The sequence below is a fragment of the Stegodyphus dumicola genome, chromosome 3, assembly GCF_044657685.1.
Source record: "Stegodyphus dumicola isolate Sdum_Otavi_A_Nest chromosome 3, ASM4465768v1".
In the NCBI taxonomy this organism is placed as follows: domain Eukaryota; kingdom Metazoa; phylum Arthropoda; class Arachnida; order Araneae; family Eresidae; genus Stegodyphus; species Stegodyphus dumicola.
Genome location: NC_140770.1, coordinates 270,046,589 through 270,065,531, shown reverse-complemented (window position 1 = coordinate 270,065,531; position 18,943 = coordinate 270,046,589). Strand labels below are relative to the sequence as shown.

Sequence of the window (18,943 nt, the reverse complement as noted above, 5' to 3'; positions counted from 1 at the left end):
TTTGTATTGATAGTCAAATATTTCATTTCTTCAAAATCAAACAAAGCTTGTTTAGAGATTTTTGTTCTTTCACATAACTATTTTTTAAGTGTATTTATTAATTTTTAAAATTATTCAGTCATATATTTTGTTTGCAATATGGCATGTTTCAAAAAGAATATACGTATTTCGAATGCATATATTTATTAAACTGTACGACATACGAATATGAAACTTTACACACATATGTAGAACCTCTCAAGCTCAGGTTGCAGATGTTCAATATGTCCTCCATCAGCGACATGAACAATATCACATCGATACTCAAATTCCTTCCATACTCGGGCAAGCATGTCTGTCATCACTGATGTTATGACAGTATGAATCCGTTTCTTTACCACTTCCAGGTTCTGTGGGAGTGGTGGTACATAAACATTATCTTTAATGAAACCCCACAGGAAGAAGTCATAGGGTGTCAAATCCGGTGACCGTGGAGGCCATCTGAGACATGCTAAGTCACCAGCTCCTTAACGACCAACCCAACAGTTCGGTAGATTTTCATTCAGATAATCACGCACTTGGTGACACCACTGAGGGGTGTCCTGTCTTGTTGAAAAATGAAGTTGTCTTCGTGCAAACTCGGAATCAGTTTTGTAACATACTGCAGACCATTAACCGTGTTTCCATCAACGAAGAAAGGGCCATAAACAGATGATCAGGATATTGCACAAAACACATTGATTTTGGGCAAATCTCATACACATTCAATGGCTGCATGTGGATTCTGTAGGCCCCAAATTCGAACATTGTGTTTGTTTACATGACCACTAACATGAAAAGTCACTTCATCACTGAACATGATGCATTGTGTGAAAGCCTTTTATCATTGTCAATAGCATCAGTAATCTCATTATAAGATGCCACACATTTGCGTTTGTCATCAGGATGCAGAGCCTGTAACAAATGTAACTTGTACGGCTTTCATAACCAACCAATATCTCAAAACACGCCAAATTGTTGTTGTAGGTAGTTGTAACTCCCGACTGACACGACGAGTTGATTTTGAAGGACTACGTTGGAAAGCAGGTTGAATTCATGCAACATTTTCATCAGTAACACGAGGGTGGCCAGGACTCTTTCCTTTATATACACATCCTGTATTTACAAACTGTCGATCCCATCTGCGAATGTTTCACCCATTGGGAGGATCACTTTGGTACCTCAACTTGAAATGTCTTTGCACTGTAATCACGGAATCGCACTTTGCAAACTGAATGATTTCTGCTGCAGAGTAGCCATTTTAAACATTTGACGGTTACCACGCAAAACAGAAGACAACTGACATCTAGCGGCTATTAATATAAACTATGTATTTGTTTCGACAATAGCTGAGCCGAGGCACAGTGATCGATAGTTTGGACAAAGTAACACTTTGTAATATGTATATTCTTTTTGAAACATGGTGTATTGAGAATCACATAATATCAAGTAATCTACCTTTTTTTAAGTCTCAATATATACTAAGAATACTTGTGATTACTAACAATATAGGCAAACCTGACTTTATTAATTTTTTAAATTATAGGCAAGGATGTCCAAATGCTTCATCATGCAATACAACAAAATATGGTTGTTGTCCTGATGAATTAAGAACTGCTAAGGGCCCTGGTTATTTAGGATGTGATGAAGAGCAAACTGATTGTTCTAACTCAACATACGGTTGTTGCTCAGATGGTTTAACAACTGCCTCTGGCCCTGACCTTGAAGGATGCCTTTTAGAAGATAGTAACTGTACAAACTCAACCTATGGCTGCTGTTTAGATGGTCTGACAGCTGCATCTGGTCCTAACCTTGAAGGATGTCTTTTAGAAGAAAGTAACTGCACCAATTCAACATATGGTTGTTGTGCAGATGGTCTCAATGCTGCATCTGGGCCTAACTTTGAAGGCTGTGATGATTTAACTACTGATGCAGGAGATGATTTGGAATCTTCAGGTGAAGATTGCTACAATTTAAAATTTGGCTGTTGCCCTGATGGTTTAACAGCAGCTTCTGGGCCAATGCAAGAGGGCTGCAATGATACAGGAAATGCTACTGATTGTAGTACAAGTGCTTTTGGTTGTTGTGATGATCGTGCCACATTTGCAACTGGTTAGTAATATTTTCCTTTTTATTATTTTTAGATGGGAAAAAAGGCTATTTTGCTTTATTTCAAAAGATTCCAATTCAGATAAAGCATAACAAAAAGAAAAATATTAGAATACATATTTGCTGGTAATTAATTTACAGACAAATGCTAGTATTTTATGGATATTTTTGAAAACTAAATGCAGTGAATCCCTGCTTAATAAAAATTCAACTTAATCAAAATGCTGGATAAAAAGGGCTTGAATTGCTAAATCTGAAAGTGAGCCATTTCCAGTTCTTTAACACCAGTTTTTTTATTGTTTCTTCTTTAAATGTAAATATATATTTTACAGAATAATAATAACTGAATTTTCATAAGTAGCATAATAAAACTTTTTTTTTTTTTTTAAAAATCGCAGAAGTACAAATTGATCTTCTAAAATCTTTTTAATTTTCATTGGAAAGAGTATTTTAACCATTTCATACTTGATGCAGTTTTATCATCCCATAGCTTTTGTTAATCTATCACCATTCTCTTTAGCAAAATTGTTCTATCACCTCTCTCTCAAGAAATCTATAACTGCACTACAACATTTAAAAATGAATAGAGTTGTTTAAATATTACTACTTTGAGTTGTATTTTAAAATAAATACTTATACATTTCCTCAAAATGAAGTATCCAAGAAAGCATGTAAAATCTGAAAATTATTTCTTGTTTTACAAAATTTTTTTCTGTAGTGATTAACCTTTTTTTTTTTTTTTTTTTTTTTTTTTTTTTTTTTTTTTTGTGCATGTGTATTAAAATTATTGTCTTAGTTTTTTGCAATGTCTAAAAATGGAAGTGTTATTTTGAAGTGAATCACATAGCAGTGGGGAAAAATGCATTAAGAATTACAAAAATACCTATAGTAACTGCGAGGAATAACAGAGATTTTTCAGAAAGATAATACTGAATAGAATTATATCATTAGATTATGATTTGGATTCTGATAAATGCAGTGATGATAAATGTGGTGTAGATACTACTAATCACATTTTACAAGAATAGGTTTAGGATGAAAGAGAAATTGATACCAAAGAAAGCACAATTCGGTTTAGTGAGTGGAATGAATTTAGCTGTCAGCAACAATCATTTTCATCTCTTCCTGTCACCATTCAACAGTATTTTTTTTTTTTCAAATACCTGTTTTACTTTGTAAATGCTCAAAATAAGCATCACCTGAATATGGATGACACGTCCTGATCAGAATTTTTGCCATCACCTGAAAAGGTGCGGACATGGCAGTCAACATGTTAGCACTTTTGCTGCCTTCATGTGAGGTTGTAGAAATAGATTGTACGCATATGCCAACTTACTTATTATAAGAAATATGATTTAAAAACGGTAATAAAAGACTATTATGTGTACCACATTGATTAACAAACTTTTAAGCATCGAGTTTTATTACCTCCTGCCAGTGCATGATAGGCACTATAGGTAAAATTACTTCAGCAATGCTGCATTTATGTGATGGCTCATGGCACTTAAAAGTGAATAAATGACAAAATGCAATATTTTGGTATGAAACTATATCACAAACAAATATATATATATATATATATTACAAATGAATTTATTACAACATAAATACAATGATATTATTGCAAACTATATAATTCAGAATATTATTCGTGTATGATCTTTGCGCAAAATGAAACTGTTTCCATTCCAAATAAATCTCAGGGGTCGCATAGGAATTTTCATAGTTTTTCCCATATGCAGGGATGTATCCTGAATGCACACTTCCACCTGATGCAATAAGTATACCACTTACCAATAGGGAAAGCGTTTGGTTTCTCTTTGTTGTGGAACAACAGGAGCTCCCTTTGCAAAATACAGTATTTTATGCAATAAGTATACCACTTTATGCAATAAGTATACCACTTACCTGATGCAATAAGTATACCACTTACCAATAGGGAAAGAGTTTGGTTTCTCTTTGTTGTGGAACAACAGGAGCTCCCTTTGCAAAATACAGTATTTTATTAATGATGCTTGAATTTAGGCAGCAGCAAAGTTGATGTGACAGTGCATAATTCATTCTGTTTTAATTTTTTTTGTGATGCAATGCTAAGCTGTATTAGGTAATTAATGAAGATTTTACTATAAGAGTGAGTTAAAAGATAATAATTCCTTTTTCACATTTCAAGCTTTTAAGCATGCTTCACATGTATCAGATGCCTTAAGATGATGTCCCTACCCATGTATAATATAGATCCAGCCGGTTTTCCCTAAAAAAGTTCTCTATAACATCATTCCTACTCTTAAGCAGATAGCCCTTTGTATGCTTCATATGCCCTTCATATTCATTAACTCAAATATTCCAATCCAATTCTCTTTCTGATGATTTTTTAAAATTGTTCTTGGATTAAACATATTTTTGAGTTAAACATGAAAATTATTTCTAGTATTTTTCTGCTTAACATGTTGACTGCTATGTCACCAATATTTGAGAGACGGCAAAAATTCAGGCCACATCATCCATATCAGCCATCAGGCCACATCATCCATATTCTGATGATGCTTATTTGAGTACTTACTGGGTAAGTTAGTAGGATTTGAAAAACATGATAGGTAAATGATGAAAAAAAAAAAGGAAAAGAAACTTGTTACTGCCGACAATTAATACATTCTCTTCACTAAACTGAATTGTACTTTCTTCAATATCAGCTTTACTTTCCTCCTCAACAACCAGTTCTTGTAAAATATGATCAGTAGTGTATATGCCACATTTATTATTACTGCATTCAGAATCTGATAGGGTTGCTATGGTGATGGCGATGATATCATAATCATTAATAACTTAGTTTTTTAGTTTGCTAATGATTTCTTTTTGTTATTTACAGCCCTTGTTTTTGTTTACAATACTGATTTAATTTATGTTAGCAAATGGCCGTAATCTTTAGATTAAACTGCTTGAAGATAAAGGTAAATTGTTACAATTTTTTTTCATTAATTGTAAAGTGAACTATTCCACTTTACAACTTCGTGCATTTGCAGCCCTTGAATTAGTCATGATTTTGTGTTACCAAGATTGGATGTCTTTACCACTATTACCCCAGTAAACTGAGAATCAACTGTATAAAGGTATTTTTTAATACATGTGAATGGTGATCAGCAGTAGGTTAAATTGATCAGTATATTTAGTTCTCCCCTCTTTCTCAAACAGAATTTTTTTAAAAATCAGTTCAGTTTAAAAATTGCTTGTTCTAGTATGTATTGAAATATAGTTTAGGCATTTTGATGTATAACTTCTGACAGCTCTGTCTTTTTGATACAGCAAATATTTAATTATCTTTTAATTCCATTCAAACATAAAAAAGAACATATAATCTGGGATCTCAGTGTTAAGTATTATTACCCCAGTAAACTGAGAATGGACTGTATAAAAATATGTTTTAATGCTATATGTGAATGGTGATCAGCAATAGGTTAAATTGATCAGTATATTTAGTTCTCCCCTCTTTCTCAAACAGAATTTTTTAAAAATCAGTTCAGTTTAAAAATTGCTTTAGTGTGTATTGAAATATGGTTTAGGCATTTTGATGTACTTCTGACAGCTCTGTCTTTTTGGTACAGCAAATGTTTAATTATCTTTTAATTCCATTCAAACATAAAAAAGAACATATAATCTGTGATCTGAGTGTTAAGTATTATGGTGCAGCTGATATATTCACTTTTAAACTGGGATTTACATTTTGTAATTTTACAGAAATTATTCTCATATTTTTGTTTATTTTTTATTTAAATGCATCTGTTTAATACTCATTTTCTTTTCTCCAAATACATTTTTTACACTCTTTAAATATAGAATGTATGACATTTCATGAGAGATATAATATTATAATCTTTATTCAAAATGTCAATTAATATTTTTTGGAGGCCGAGCGGTAAAGTCGCTGAACACTGGTAGTTCGGTCCGATGTTCGAATACCGCGAACGGGCTGGCTGCATGGGCGTTTTCGTGGTTTTCCCCCATGTGTAATGTGTATACGAGTCAGTTTCCCTTAGAAAGTCCTCCACGAAGGCATCCCTTCCCTTAGGCAAATAGCCCTCGAGGCTTTGCCATAATCACACACACACATAATATTTTTTGCAGTTCATTTGACATGCAATTAAAGTAAAATAAAATTAGTCTAAAGGTATTATGCTACTTTCTAAAATTGTGAAGTGATTAAATGTTTTATTTAAATTATATTCTGATTCTGCTAAATAATAATTTTGTCTTAACAGGGCCATACAAAGGTGGATGCTTCATTGATGAAAGCAGTGGTGATGGTGATTCAGATCTTTTTTGTCAAGACAGTGTTTTTGGATGCTGTCCTGACAATGTTACACATGCCAAAGGGTTTGATGGAGAAGGTTGCATTCTTGACTGTCACAATTCAACATATGGATGTTGTCCTGATAATGTCACTATAGCTCTTAGTAAGGACGGAGAAGGTTGTATGGAATTAGAATGTATTAATTCAACGTTTGGCTGCTGTCCTAATAACAAAACATTAGCTTTAGGTCCTAATGGAGAAGGCTGTACTTTAGAAGATTGTTTTAATTCTACCTGGGGTTGCTGTCCTGATAATGTGACATCTGCTCTGGGTCCTAATGAGGAAGGCTGTGAATTAGAAGATTGTTCAGAATCACTGTTTGGATGTTGTCCTGATAATATTACTTCAGCTTCAGGCCCTGATAATGAAGGATGCTTCCCTGAAGACTGTAGTAATTCAACATTTGGATGTTGTCCTGATAATATCACCTCAGCATCAGGACCTGAAAATGAAGGATGTTTCCCTGAACACTGCACTAATTCAACATTTGGGTGCTGTCCAGATAATGAGACTTCTGCTCAAGGCCCTGATAATGAAGGATGTTTCTCTGAAGACTGCACTAATTCAACATTTGGGTGTTGTCCAGATAATATCACTTCAGCTTCAGGTCCTGATAATGAAGGATGCATTGTTGAAGACTGTTTCAACTCAGCCTTTGGTTGCTGTCCTGATAATGTGACATTTGCTCTAGGGCCAAATGAAGACGGTTGTCATATAAATGACACTGACTGTGTTGTTAGCCTTTATGGATGCTGTCCTGATAATATTACTATAGCCACTGGCCCAGATAGTGATGGATGTTCTGACATCTTAATTGAATGCATTAATACAACATATGGTTGCTGTCCAGATAATGTTACTGTTGCCACTGGATTTGATTTTGAGGGTTGTGATAACATTTCAAGCTGTAATTTCAGTGAATATGGATGTTGTCCAGATAATGAGACATTTGCCATTGGTCCAGATTTTGCTGGCTGCAATATCACTGCTGTTAGTACTGAGCCTTCACAAATTTTAACTACTACTGCTGTACCTGATTGTGTAAACACTACGTTTGGATGTTGTCCTGATGAGATTACTGTTGCTCTTGGCCCAAATCTTGAAGGATGTTGTTTTGGGTTAAGATTTGGATGTTGTCCAGATAATAAAACAGCTGCTTTAGGGCCTAATTTCCTTGGATGTGGATGTCAGACATATCCTTATGGATGTTGTCCAGATGAAATTACTCCAGCTCAAGGTTTCAAGTAAGTGCATCAATTTTAATAGCTTGTAGTGTAGAAAGCATGTTTTCCTGTGTAAAAATTTATCAAATAGCTTCCTTAAAATATTTTGCTCTATTTTAAATACTTTATGCTACAAGTATTGTATAGTTTAATTACTATTAAAATAACATTCATATATGTTAATGTTTGGACTATGTTAATATTTAGATTTATATTAGAAACATTTCTGTGAAACTGTAAAAATTTCCTTTTGTATAAAAGCACTTTCAATTTTATGAACATATAGCAGTTTAATGCACATTAAACATCCCATTCTTGTGACATATTATTTATTTGTATTAAACCTTCTTATATCGCGTCAATAAAATGGGTTTTTTATTAAATGTAAGGAATATATTATGCATATTAAACCATACTCACAAATATAGCATCCAGATTTTTATGAAAAAACGCAGAAATGATTGAGAATATATGTGATTTCACTTTTTTGAAATTATTATTATTGATAGCAACCACATAAAGAACACTGCAAAAATGAATGGTCCACTTCAGATCATCTCTGAAAATGCACAAAACTTCTCTTAAATGAGACTAATTTAAACCTGAATTTTACTTGTTTTTAAAGCAAAAATCTAAATATTTTTATTGATGCAATATGAATTGTGTATGTAAATAATATTTTAAAATACTTTTAGTATGCACAGTGGCATTGTTCTTGTTATAACTTTTAATTCAAAACGCAAGTCTTTCCAGTGAAAGAGAGAAATTTACTACTGATTTCTGTTATTGGCCCAGCATCTGAAAAAAATTTCAGTCTTCTAAAAATGCTAAATCTTTAGTTGTTTAAATACTACACTCTTTCAAAATTATTGAAAATTTCAAAATATGTCTAAAGTGACTTTTTTTTTTTTTTTTTTTTTTCTCTCCAGATTAGTTGTCCACGACTAATTTAAGAACTTTAAGGTTATAGTATTTCTTTTTTGTATTCTTAATGAAAGGGAAAGTATTTAAATCATTAGAAAATTTCTGACTTCAATTATAAAATCATTGCTTTTCCATTCATGTTTGTAAATCATAAAATTACTTATGGGCAATTTAAGAAAAATTATGAATTTAAATGTTGCTTCATATTACACATTATTTTTATTATTTTGATATTAATATTGTAACATAAAATAATTTTTTTTTTGTAACTATTTTGACAATTAACTAGAAAAAGAAGCTTGAAATATTATCTCATTTGATGTTAATTAACCTCTTATAAACCATGACCACTTTTCACCATTTACGAGATTTTTTTGTCATTTCTTGTATATTACTTTATTCTTTAACATGTTCACGCCGGCGTGGGCATTCAGTGGCCCACACTAGTCTGTTTTATCGGGTAGCGCGTGCCACCGATGGTATGCATTCGATTGTGTTAGATGCTGAAAATTAAAATAATGAAAAATTAACATTTATTTATTATAAAAACTTTTTAATAACAAATATAATTAATAACTATTAGCAAACATACAACTCGTATACAGGTCTGAACAGGTAATAATCACGCGCCGCCAGTTGAAACGCAGCAAAAATTCAAGCGCCGTCTAACGCCGAAGAACATAAAAATTGGCCCCAGTGTGAACGTGTTAAAATATTTTGTTTTGTTATTTTCTTTAATGATCTAAATATTATTTTAATGAAGGAACATTTATGAAAACATGGACTAAAGTAATTAATTATACGAGCTTACTTCCCCCCCCCAAAAAATAGTGTTTAAATACTGTTCTTCATAAGCAGATATTAAAAGCTATGCAACGCATAAAGTTAAACATGGATTTAATACTAAAGAATTGCTAGTAACAGAATTCCTTAAAGTGATAAGGAACATATATATAAATTTCATTTATATTTTAGTTATTTACCACTATATATAACTTTTCAGTTACCAGGGTTGTAAATGTGAACATTTCCGTTATGGATGCTGTCAAGACAAAGTAACTCCTGCCACAGGGCCACATCTTGAAGGCTGCGTTTGCCAGTTGATGTATTATGGATGTTGTCCAGATGGTATAACTCCTGTAATAAATAGCAAGGGTGAAGGTTGTGGGTGTGATTCAACACGATATGGCTGTTGTCCTGATGGTAAGACAGCAGCTACTAGTGCAGATTTATCTGGATGTCCATGTGAAACACTGCCATATGGATGTTGTCCAGATGGATATACACCAGCTCGAACATCAGACCTGAGAGACTGTCCATGTGAAGCTCAACGATATGGTTGTTGTTTAGATGGAAGAACTTTTGCAAAAGGTCCTAATTATGAAGGTTGTCCTTGTGAATCAACAAGATTTGGCTGTTGCTTGGATGGAAAGACAACTGCGCCTGGTCCCAATTTGCAAGGATGTTCCTGTGAAACAACTCGTTATGGATGCTGTGCTGATGGCTATACTCCTGCAACAGGCCCAAAATATGAAGGCTGCCCAGAAGTATCACTACCAAAACCTGTAGTAAACACAGGTATGAATGCTAAATCAATTTATATTCAAAATTTCCTTTAAAAAATTATTTAAAATTATATGGCAAAGAACTCTTTTGTATGGGATGAAACAGTGCAGTGAAGTGATTAAGCATTATTATTTTTTTAATAGAAATCTGCAGTTTTTAAAACCACTGAATTTTAGTTAACCATTTTAAAAAAGGATAGTTGTTAGTTGATAATTAAGTACTTAAATAATAATTCATTTTCTGCATTATTAATAATGTAAGTAAATTAGATTTTGTGAATCATCTATTAAAAAGTTTAATTTGGCCCTGAAATTTACATGTCCATATGCACTCACACACACACACACATATGTATAATTTTTAATGTCGATTTATCCCCTTGGAAATGAAGAGTAAAAACTATTATTTTTTAAATTTATTAAAGGTTAATTTCCTAGGAAGATGAGTTTAAACTATGGAAATTAAACTGAGTAAAGAAGTAAAAAGTTATTTGAATAATAAAAGTATAAGACAAAATAAAGTAAAATAAAATTAATTATTGCTGATTCCATTGAAGACTGTTGACTTTTCAAGGGAATTAATCCTTTTTGATTAAATCATCAATAATTAGGATATGTGATTGCATTTTGTTTCTTTCATATATTTGAATAAAATCTTATTAAAACATGCTGAAAATATTTAGGTTTGATTTAAATCAATATATTTTCAAACACGATCTGACATAAAGAAAATTGAGCAAAATTGGACTGCCAGACAAAATATTAATAAATACTGATAAAAACTAAGTTGTTAAAACATTTGAAACAAAAAAGTGTATAAATATGGTTTACTGCAGACCAACAAAAGGTATCTAATTATTTACAAATTATATCACAGTTTTGTAATATCTGATATAACATTAAAAAATTACAAGGGCCATGAATTAAATTTTACTTACATTTATTTTACTCCTGCAGTGGTCTGTTAAATCAACTATTTTTCTATTAAAAAAGGAGGTATAGTTGCAACAACATTCTGAGGATTGTAACACTAGATGTAAGGAAGGTTTCATTTGGCAGCAAATTCTAGGCATGCTGTTGGTAGATACTGAATTGATGAAAAATTTTGGTAAAGATTCTGCTCTTCTGATTTGCTGCTGACCAAGAAAATTATAATTCTATGGGAGAATGTGGAATTCATGAAAACGTTGTTCTCAGTTTCTCAAGAGGCAGGCAATTTCAAAATGGTGTAAGTGCTTTGGCTGGCTTTAAGTCAAGGAAACAGAAAATAGAAAGAATTACAATCAAATTCTTCAATCAAAGTAGCTGCTTTTGAGACTGAAATGAAATTAGCTTTATTATTAACAGGATAGTTGCCAGAAGTATATACAGTAAAATAATATGTTAAATAAAACCATACAAATTTTCAAGTCTAATAACACATTCTGCCTTACCCTCCTCTTTGTTTCAGATAATGCTATCATAACATATTACAGTATATTATAATATACACTGACTACCAATATGTATTTGGACACCTGTGATAGAAAAGAAAAACTAACTTTATTCAAAATCAATAGTTGGTAGAGCCTCCACGAGAGGTAATTACAGCGTGGGCCCTACGGGGCATACTTTCCACAAGTCTTTGTATGACAGCTAGTGGTATTTTCTTCCACTCGGCTTGGAGAAAACATAGAAGTTCCTACACCGATTTTGCATAGGTAGTGCACCCCTGAATTCGGCGATGCAACTCGTCCCAGAGGTTCTCGATAGGATTCAGGTCTGGACTCTGGGCAGGCCAGTCCATTCGATGAACTCCATTGGCACCATACCAAGCCTTGGTTAATGTCAAAACATGACAACTGGCATTGTTGTCCTGAAAGTAACAGGGGTCCAACCTGTAAAACTGCCACAACGTAGGAAGCACATTGTCATCCAAAATAGTGCAGTAGGCATCGGAGTTGAGCTTACCATGACTGGGGACCAAGGGTCTCAGCCCATACTAGGAGAAACATCCCCAGACCATAATTCCACCTCCGCTGAACTTGACTGTTGGCACAATGCATTCTGGCAGGAGACGTCCTCCAGGTAGACGCCAGACCCAGACCCTGCCATCCGAACGGTAAAGGGTGAACCTTGATTCGTCACTCCAAAGAACCCGTTTCCACTGATCTACGGCTCAATTTCGATGTGCTTTGCACCACGTTAACCGAGCAGTGCGGTTGGACTTTGTGATCAAAGGCCTATGGGCAGCAGCACGACCATGAAAACCAAGCAGATGTGCTTCCTTATGGATGGTATTCATTGAAATAATACTCCCAGATACCTGTTGAAACTCCTCGCGGTTCTTCCGAATTTCTCTGGACAGCACTCGTCGGTCTCTATCTCCCAGTTTTGTTGGTCTGCCGACTCGGGGCACATTCCAACAATTACCACTCACCTTCCACTTCTTAATCACATAGGCCACTGTCGATTTTGGGTACTTCAGATAGCTAGATGTGTCCCTGAAGGATCGGACACATTTGTGATATGCGATAATTATACCTTTCTCGAAATCAGAGAGCTCCGAACTGCGAGGCATCTTGCATGCGACTAAAGCCGATGCTGTTTCCTACACGATATATACCGGCGGAGTCCGTGAAGTACCTTAGGACCGCAGATATCGTCATTTGCATAGGTGTCCAAATACTTATTGGTAGTCAGTATATTAAGATTAGATTTGAAAGTTAATGCCAGCTTTTTTTTTTTTTTTTTTTTTTTTTTTTTTTTTTTAAGAAAAATATTAATCAATTGGTTAGGAGTTTTATATTCCAACAGAATTTGCATTAGTAAAATTATTTCACCTTTTAGGTAATCTATTTCAGTACCAAAAGTTTTTATTCTAGTAATTTGATTAAGTACTGTGCTACCAATAACTTTTCTCAGTAAGTTCTTGGTAAGTTAATTAATTTAATAGTTCTGAACTTAAAAATCTTTTCTTTAATCAAAAAGTTTAATTTTATTGTAGTCAATGACTTGCAGATCTAGATAATCAATTTCTTGTTGACTCATATTGATCCTATTAAGAAAGAAGTAAGAATGGTAAATGCTCATAGGGATTCTGTTTATTTGTTGAAAGATAGCCTGATTAAATTTAATAAAGTTATGAAAAAGTGTATAATTAAGGAGATCTTTCCATTCTTTTCTTCTGCTAAAATTATAAACATTTCAGAAAACAAATATGTAGTAGACTATTGTAAATTTCTTTCAATGGAAGAATAGTACACAAGTTTTCAAAATCACAGCAGTTAATTTCTTTCATTTCTAGATTTCTAAGAGCAGTAATAACTGGAAGTAACTTTATTTATGATCCAATAAAAATTGTGATCTTTGTTAGCTGAATTAGCGTAATAGAACTAATCTTCTTAAACTTAACAGCAAATAAATAATCAACATTCTTCTTAGAATTTTTAGGACCATTAAAATAAATCTAAATTTTAGTAGTGTCTTGTAGAATTTAGGCAGAGCATATAGGTTTTCAAATTTGTTGTGGTCAGGTAAAATAGAAATTTTAAGTTTGCGGAGAAAGGCCTTTAATTTAAGTTTTTAATTAATTTATTTAAGTTTGTTAATAATAGACACTTCTTTTTCAGTAATTATTTTTTTTGGGGGGGGTGAATTGGCTTATCAAGTTCTGCTTTAATTGACTGTAAAAAACTGCTTTCATATAAGATTGAAAATATTAAATTTCTGTGTAAATTCTTTTATTTTATTATTAATTGTATTTTAATTTAAATTGCCTATAAATTTCAAGTTTGAAAATCCATGCTTAATTTTGTTAAAAACTTCTTTCCATTTTAAGAAGGTATTATTTGGAAGACTGAGTTTATATCCTATTTTAATAATAAATTAATTGAAGTTATTTTAGCACTGTTGAGGCAAAAGCTTTTGCTAATTCAGTTAACTGGCCTGAATTTAGTTTCAGGGCTCATCAGTTTTCTTAATTATAAATCATGGACAATTTCCTGTGACTGTGTTCATGTTCAAATTTCCTGTGACTGTGTGATGATGGGGATCATTGTCAAATTGAAGAAATTCGGATTCTTGCTTTCACCAATTTCTAGGTCATGGTGGCTGGTGAGCCAGTTAATTGCTTGAAGTTTTTTTTTATATTTTAATGGAAGTAGACTTTGAGTGCTAACTGCAGGGAAGTGATGTTGACTACTTTTGAAGAAATTACTGGAACTGATTTTGTCACACTGAAAATGGAACTTTCTTCTATTTTGCAGTAATATTTGCTGAAGTTTTTTCTTCGTCTTGAAGGTTTAATTTTACAAAATCCAGCTCCAGATCCTTAATAATATTGTATTCTGCATATTTAATTTGAAAAAAAAAAATTCTTGCCTGCATTAATAGTGTGTAAACAATTAACAGGATTTTTGGAAATATTAGCAGAATTAAAAAAATTGTCAAAGTTAACTTGAAGTCTAGAAGTATTCAACATAGATAACTATTTATTACTAATTTTCTACCTACTCTTTTTCCTTACTTTTTTTTTTTTTTTAGATTTTTTAAAATTTTATAATGAAGTTTTCAGTTTGTTATTTTTCTGTAAAAATCAATATTATATATATTTTCAGAAGTGTGCAGTTTCCCCAAAGAAGCTGGTCCTTGCAGAAATTTCACAGTTAAATGGTTTTTCGACGTAGCTTATGGTAGCTGTTCAAGATTCTGGTATGGAGGATGTGATGGCAATGGTAACGTTTTTGCATCACAGGATGAATGTGAAAGCGCTTGTGTAAATCCTGATGGTCCAGGTGAGAACATCATAATGCAAAATGTATTCCAGAGTGCTGCATAATTTTTAATACAGTTGCTACTTTAATTACTTAATTGTGTATTTTCAGTTTGAGGAACTTCTGTTTATTCTTAATATTTAAAATAAGAGTAAGTAGTAAAAAATATTCATAGCATAGGATTCAGATTTTGGGCTGATGTAAAACATTCGATTAAATGTTTCAAATTTCAAACTGCGTATAAGTTAAAGCAATGTATGTTGCATAAACTTTATTATGACATCTTTGCAATGCTTACAAAATTATTAGAAGTCTTATAACATTAATATCTGCTAATATTAGCTACTTGTAACCCAACTAATATCTGCTATTGTTATAAAGCTAGTTTTCAGGGACCTGTTTCTGACTGCCCTCACAATCAATAAATGTTTATTCATAACCTAAGGCTGTTTTTTGCCTCCTAATTTTAAGCCAATTGTTTGTTGAAGATCTAATTTATTAATCTGCTTTTAAGTTAACTTAATTGCAACAATTAAATGACAGTTTAAGTCTTAATGTATTATACCTCATTTCCACTATACTCAAAATAATTACGGTTTTTAGTACAGTCAAAAGTCTTTAATCTGGACGTCCATAATCCGAAATGATCTATAATACGGACCTCAAAGCTACAAACTTTCAGTGCACGCATTATGTGTTATAATACCTTTATGCATGCGCATATGCATCTACGCATGCACATAATACGTTTACGCATGCGCGTTTAATGTATAACGGACGGTATAAGCTAAGCTAAAATTATCTAATTATCTATTTCAGTTAATGTTGCAGATTGTGTTGTTCCTTAATCTTCTAATTGAATCCGGCTTATTATTTTTTGCATACTGTTAGAGCAATTTTATGAAAGTAAGCTTGAACTTTCGATTATGTCAAAAAGAATTTCCGAATCTGGAGCTACCAAAGGATCTTCAAAGCGAAAGTATGTTTCTATGTCCATCAAGCAAAAAGTGAAATTGCTGCAAAAAAATGGATAAAGGCATATCCTTTGATTCTCTAACCATTCATAAATATGTTTATCAATTTCACACTGCTCTGGGGGGGGGCGCAGCACGCAATGAACTGGAAGTTGATCTGTCAGCACTATCCTTATTTTCAGGGCAGATGTTTTTATTTTATTCAGCTTATAATTCCATACTAAATGTAGTATTTCATCTCGATGTACTCCGCCTTTGATATGATTTAAACCAAATTCCTCGTCATTATAAATATCACGAATGCACATTGAATAGTTTTCTGGTTGCAATTTTCTTATTTCGACTAGGCATAATGTATGCTTTACGCATGCGCGTGTTGAAAGAAATGTTTAATAAAATAAAGAAATAAATATTAAGCTTTTTTTTTGTAAATTTTTATACCCTTTAGATCATAATTGCTCTTTATTTCATAAATTATGGTTTCATATTTTTAATTTTATAATTTCTGCATGCAGTCTTACCAGATTTAAACTGATGATCTATAATCAGGAAAAGCCGATAATCCGGAATTGCCGAAGTCCCGACGAGTCTGGATTAAAGACTTTTGACTGTCACAACAATTAGCCAGAAATTAATTAATTTCCATTCACTAGTATATTCAAAGTTTTAACAGATGGTTTCACTCACATAAGAACTCCACAACATACGTTCCTCAAGCATTCCTAGTCACTTCCTAGTTCCTAGTTCACTAGGATACTTCCTGCTCAGCAGCTGGTTTGTCTATCTAAACAGTCTATGCAAACATCCGTGGATGATCGCATGCTGAGATGCAAAAAATATAACTTAGACTGATATTTTTCTTAAAAAATCATCTGTACTTCTAGTTTATTCAACTGAATTAAATCTGTCTTCTACAAGTAGTTTCATATGAAACTGAAATAGAAAAGTACTAGTGAACATCAAAACAGGAAATCGAGAGGCAACGTACATGTAATGATGATAATTATACGGTTGATGTTAAATTAGAAAATATTCATAAGTTAGTTACAGTAACAAAATGACTGAAGATATATCGAACCAAAATTAACCAATATATATATTTATTTATTTATGTTTAAGTATATTTTTTTGTTTTGTTTCAACCAAAATAACGTTTTTTTTTTTTTTTTTTTTTTCTTTATTCTTTCCTGGTTCAGTTCCGGTTTGAAGCCGGGTTTTGCATGTGATTACAAAATTCATTTCATATAATGTTGTAACATATTTATGTTATGTTATGTTATATTATTACATGTTACTTCATTATTACTGCATGTCATTGTAACTAAAAGCACATCTGGCTAGCAATTGGGTGATCTGGAGTGCAAAATCCATCAGAGGCATCATTAATTTCTGGCTTAAAAAAAATTCTTAATGACTTAACAGTGGCATCGGAACTAAAAATTATGCTGGACAATAATTCTTCATCACCAGTATTTAGAAATTGGGTCTCCACCTTTCCAGATAGCCCTTAAAGGAGGAAGAAGGTAAGGTATTTTCTCCCTCCTTACTGTGTGTCTTTATGGTATTACTAGAGGCACATCCATACAGCAATCAGGCAGTCTGAAGTTTGAATCCCGTAATGACATCGTTAATTTTGCCTTCAAAAAAAATTCTGAATGACTGTACAATGTAATGACCTGTCACTAAACATTTGCAATACCTGCGAACAGTATGGTTTCAAATGAAGCTGCTATTTGAAAATTTTGCATTTGATTGGCTGGGAAATACAGTATTTGCAGTGAATGTAATTTGTAGGCTACGTGTGAAACTGTCTCTAAATTTCTCCTCTGTTTGGTTAGAAATGCCTGAGTATTTGGAGCTCTTGCTCTTAACAGGCAACAAGTGTTCTTGTACTGTTGATACCACTTAGGGTTTGTATGATCCTTAAGAGTCCTTAAAAGTCCTTAGGTTTTTTGGAATCAATATTTGTTTTTTAAAAGTCCTTAATTTCGGCCAAAATTGGCAGAAGGTCCTTAATCAACTAAAATTTCTATTATGTCTTTATGACTGTTATTTTGAATGTGAATTGTCATTTTGAAGGAATATTTTTGATGATTCACTGACAAATATGATTATTTTTTGAATGGGTTCATGAATTATAATTTTTTCCTATTTCTAGTATAACGGGTGGACGCTGAAGTTTCTGAGCGAAGAGTCTAACATAAGCATTTCAAAATAATTTCATTATTTTCTAATGAAGAGCTCTTAAACAACTTTTCGCTTTTGGGAATGTTAATTCTTTTAGTAAACGGCTCTAAATTTGGTGACTTATCAACATTTTGGCAATTTTAAGATCCTTTTCTATAGAAAATTTTTAATTGGGAGATCTGGTAATTTTTCGACGACTTTTTTTAAACATTATAACACAGATAAAATTAACTAAAATAATGATAATATCTGAAATTATACTTAAGGAATAACATTAAAATAAACCATTTTTATTTTTTTGCTATCATATTATTAAGTGGCATAACTTGCATTTTGGCGACTTATTATACAGTAATTTGAATCTGAAAAATAAACAAGGTAATAAATGCTATAAAGCGCAGTTTACAAAACAGTTCATAGCAAAAGCAAAATAGCTATGTAATTAATTAAAAATTACTTCCTTTTAATTTTTACATGGTAAGAATTTTTCCCATGTAATTATCTCAGAATATTCAGAACTTTCAGAATATGCATCAGTTTTCTCTATAAAATTAATTTTACACTTTTTCACTGATTTTGTTTTTAAAAATATTTCTGGACTTTTTTCTGTTGCAGAATTGGTAGGGCTAATTTAACATTGCAACTTGGAAAGTCTAGAAGGATTTGAAGGCAAATTTATAGACTCACTAGATTCCAGAAAAATGTCTTCATGGTATTAACACATAATGGATGTATTTTACAGAAAGTTTGTGATTTACGTTTTGGAGAATTTTTGGAAAGACAATGAAACATACTGTTTGAATGTTGTACTTCTGATATTAGAAGTCTTTTTCTTAACTTGTTT

General features: G+C 32.3%; 1 protein-coding gene across 5 annotated transcripts in view; it reads left to right on the top strand.

The window, feature by feature from the left end:
* Positions 1–18,943, top strand: part of LOC118192400 (papilin-like) — a 198,655-nt gene that overhangs the window by 114,424 nt on the left and 65,288 nt on the right. For all 5 annotated transcript variants that reach the window (XM_035363369.2, XM_035363363.2, XM_085814135.1 and 2 more), the window contains 4 exons: positions 1,565–2,130; positions 6,381–7,716; positions 9,623–10,197; positions 14,783–14,959. In XM_035363369.2, coding sequence (XP_035219260.1) covers positions 1,565–2,130; positions 6,381–7,716; positions 9,623–10,197; positions 14,783–14,959 — 2,654 coding nt within the window. The remainder of the gene's footprint in view (positions 1–1,564; positions 2,131–6,380; positions 7,717–9,622; positions 10,198–14,782; positions 14,960–18,943) is intronic.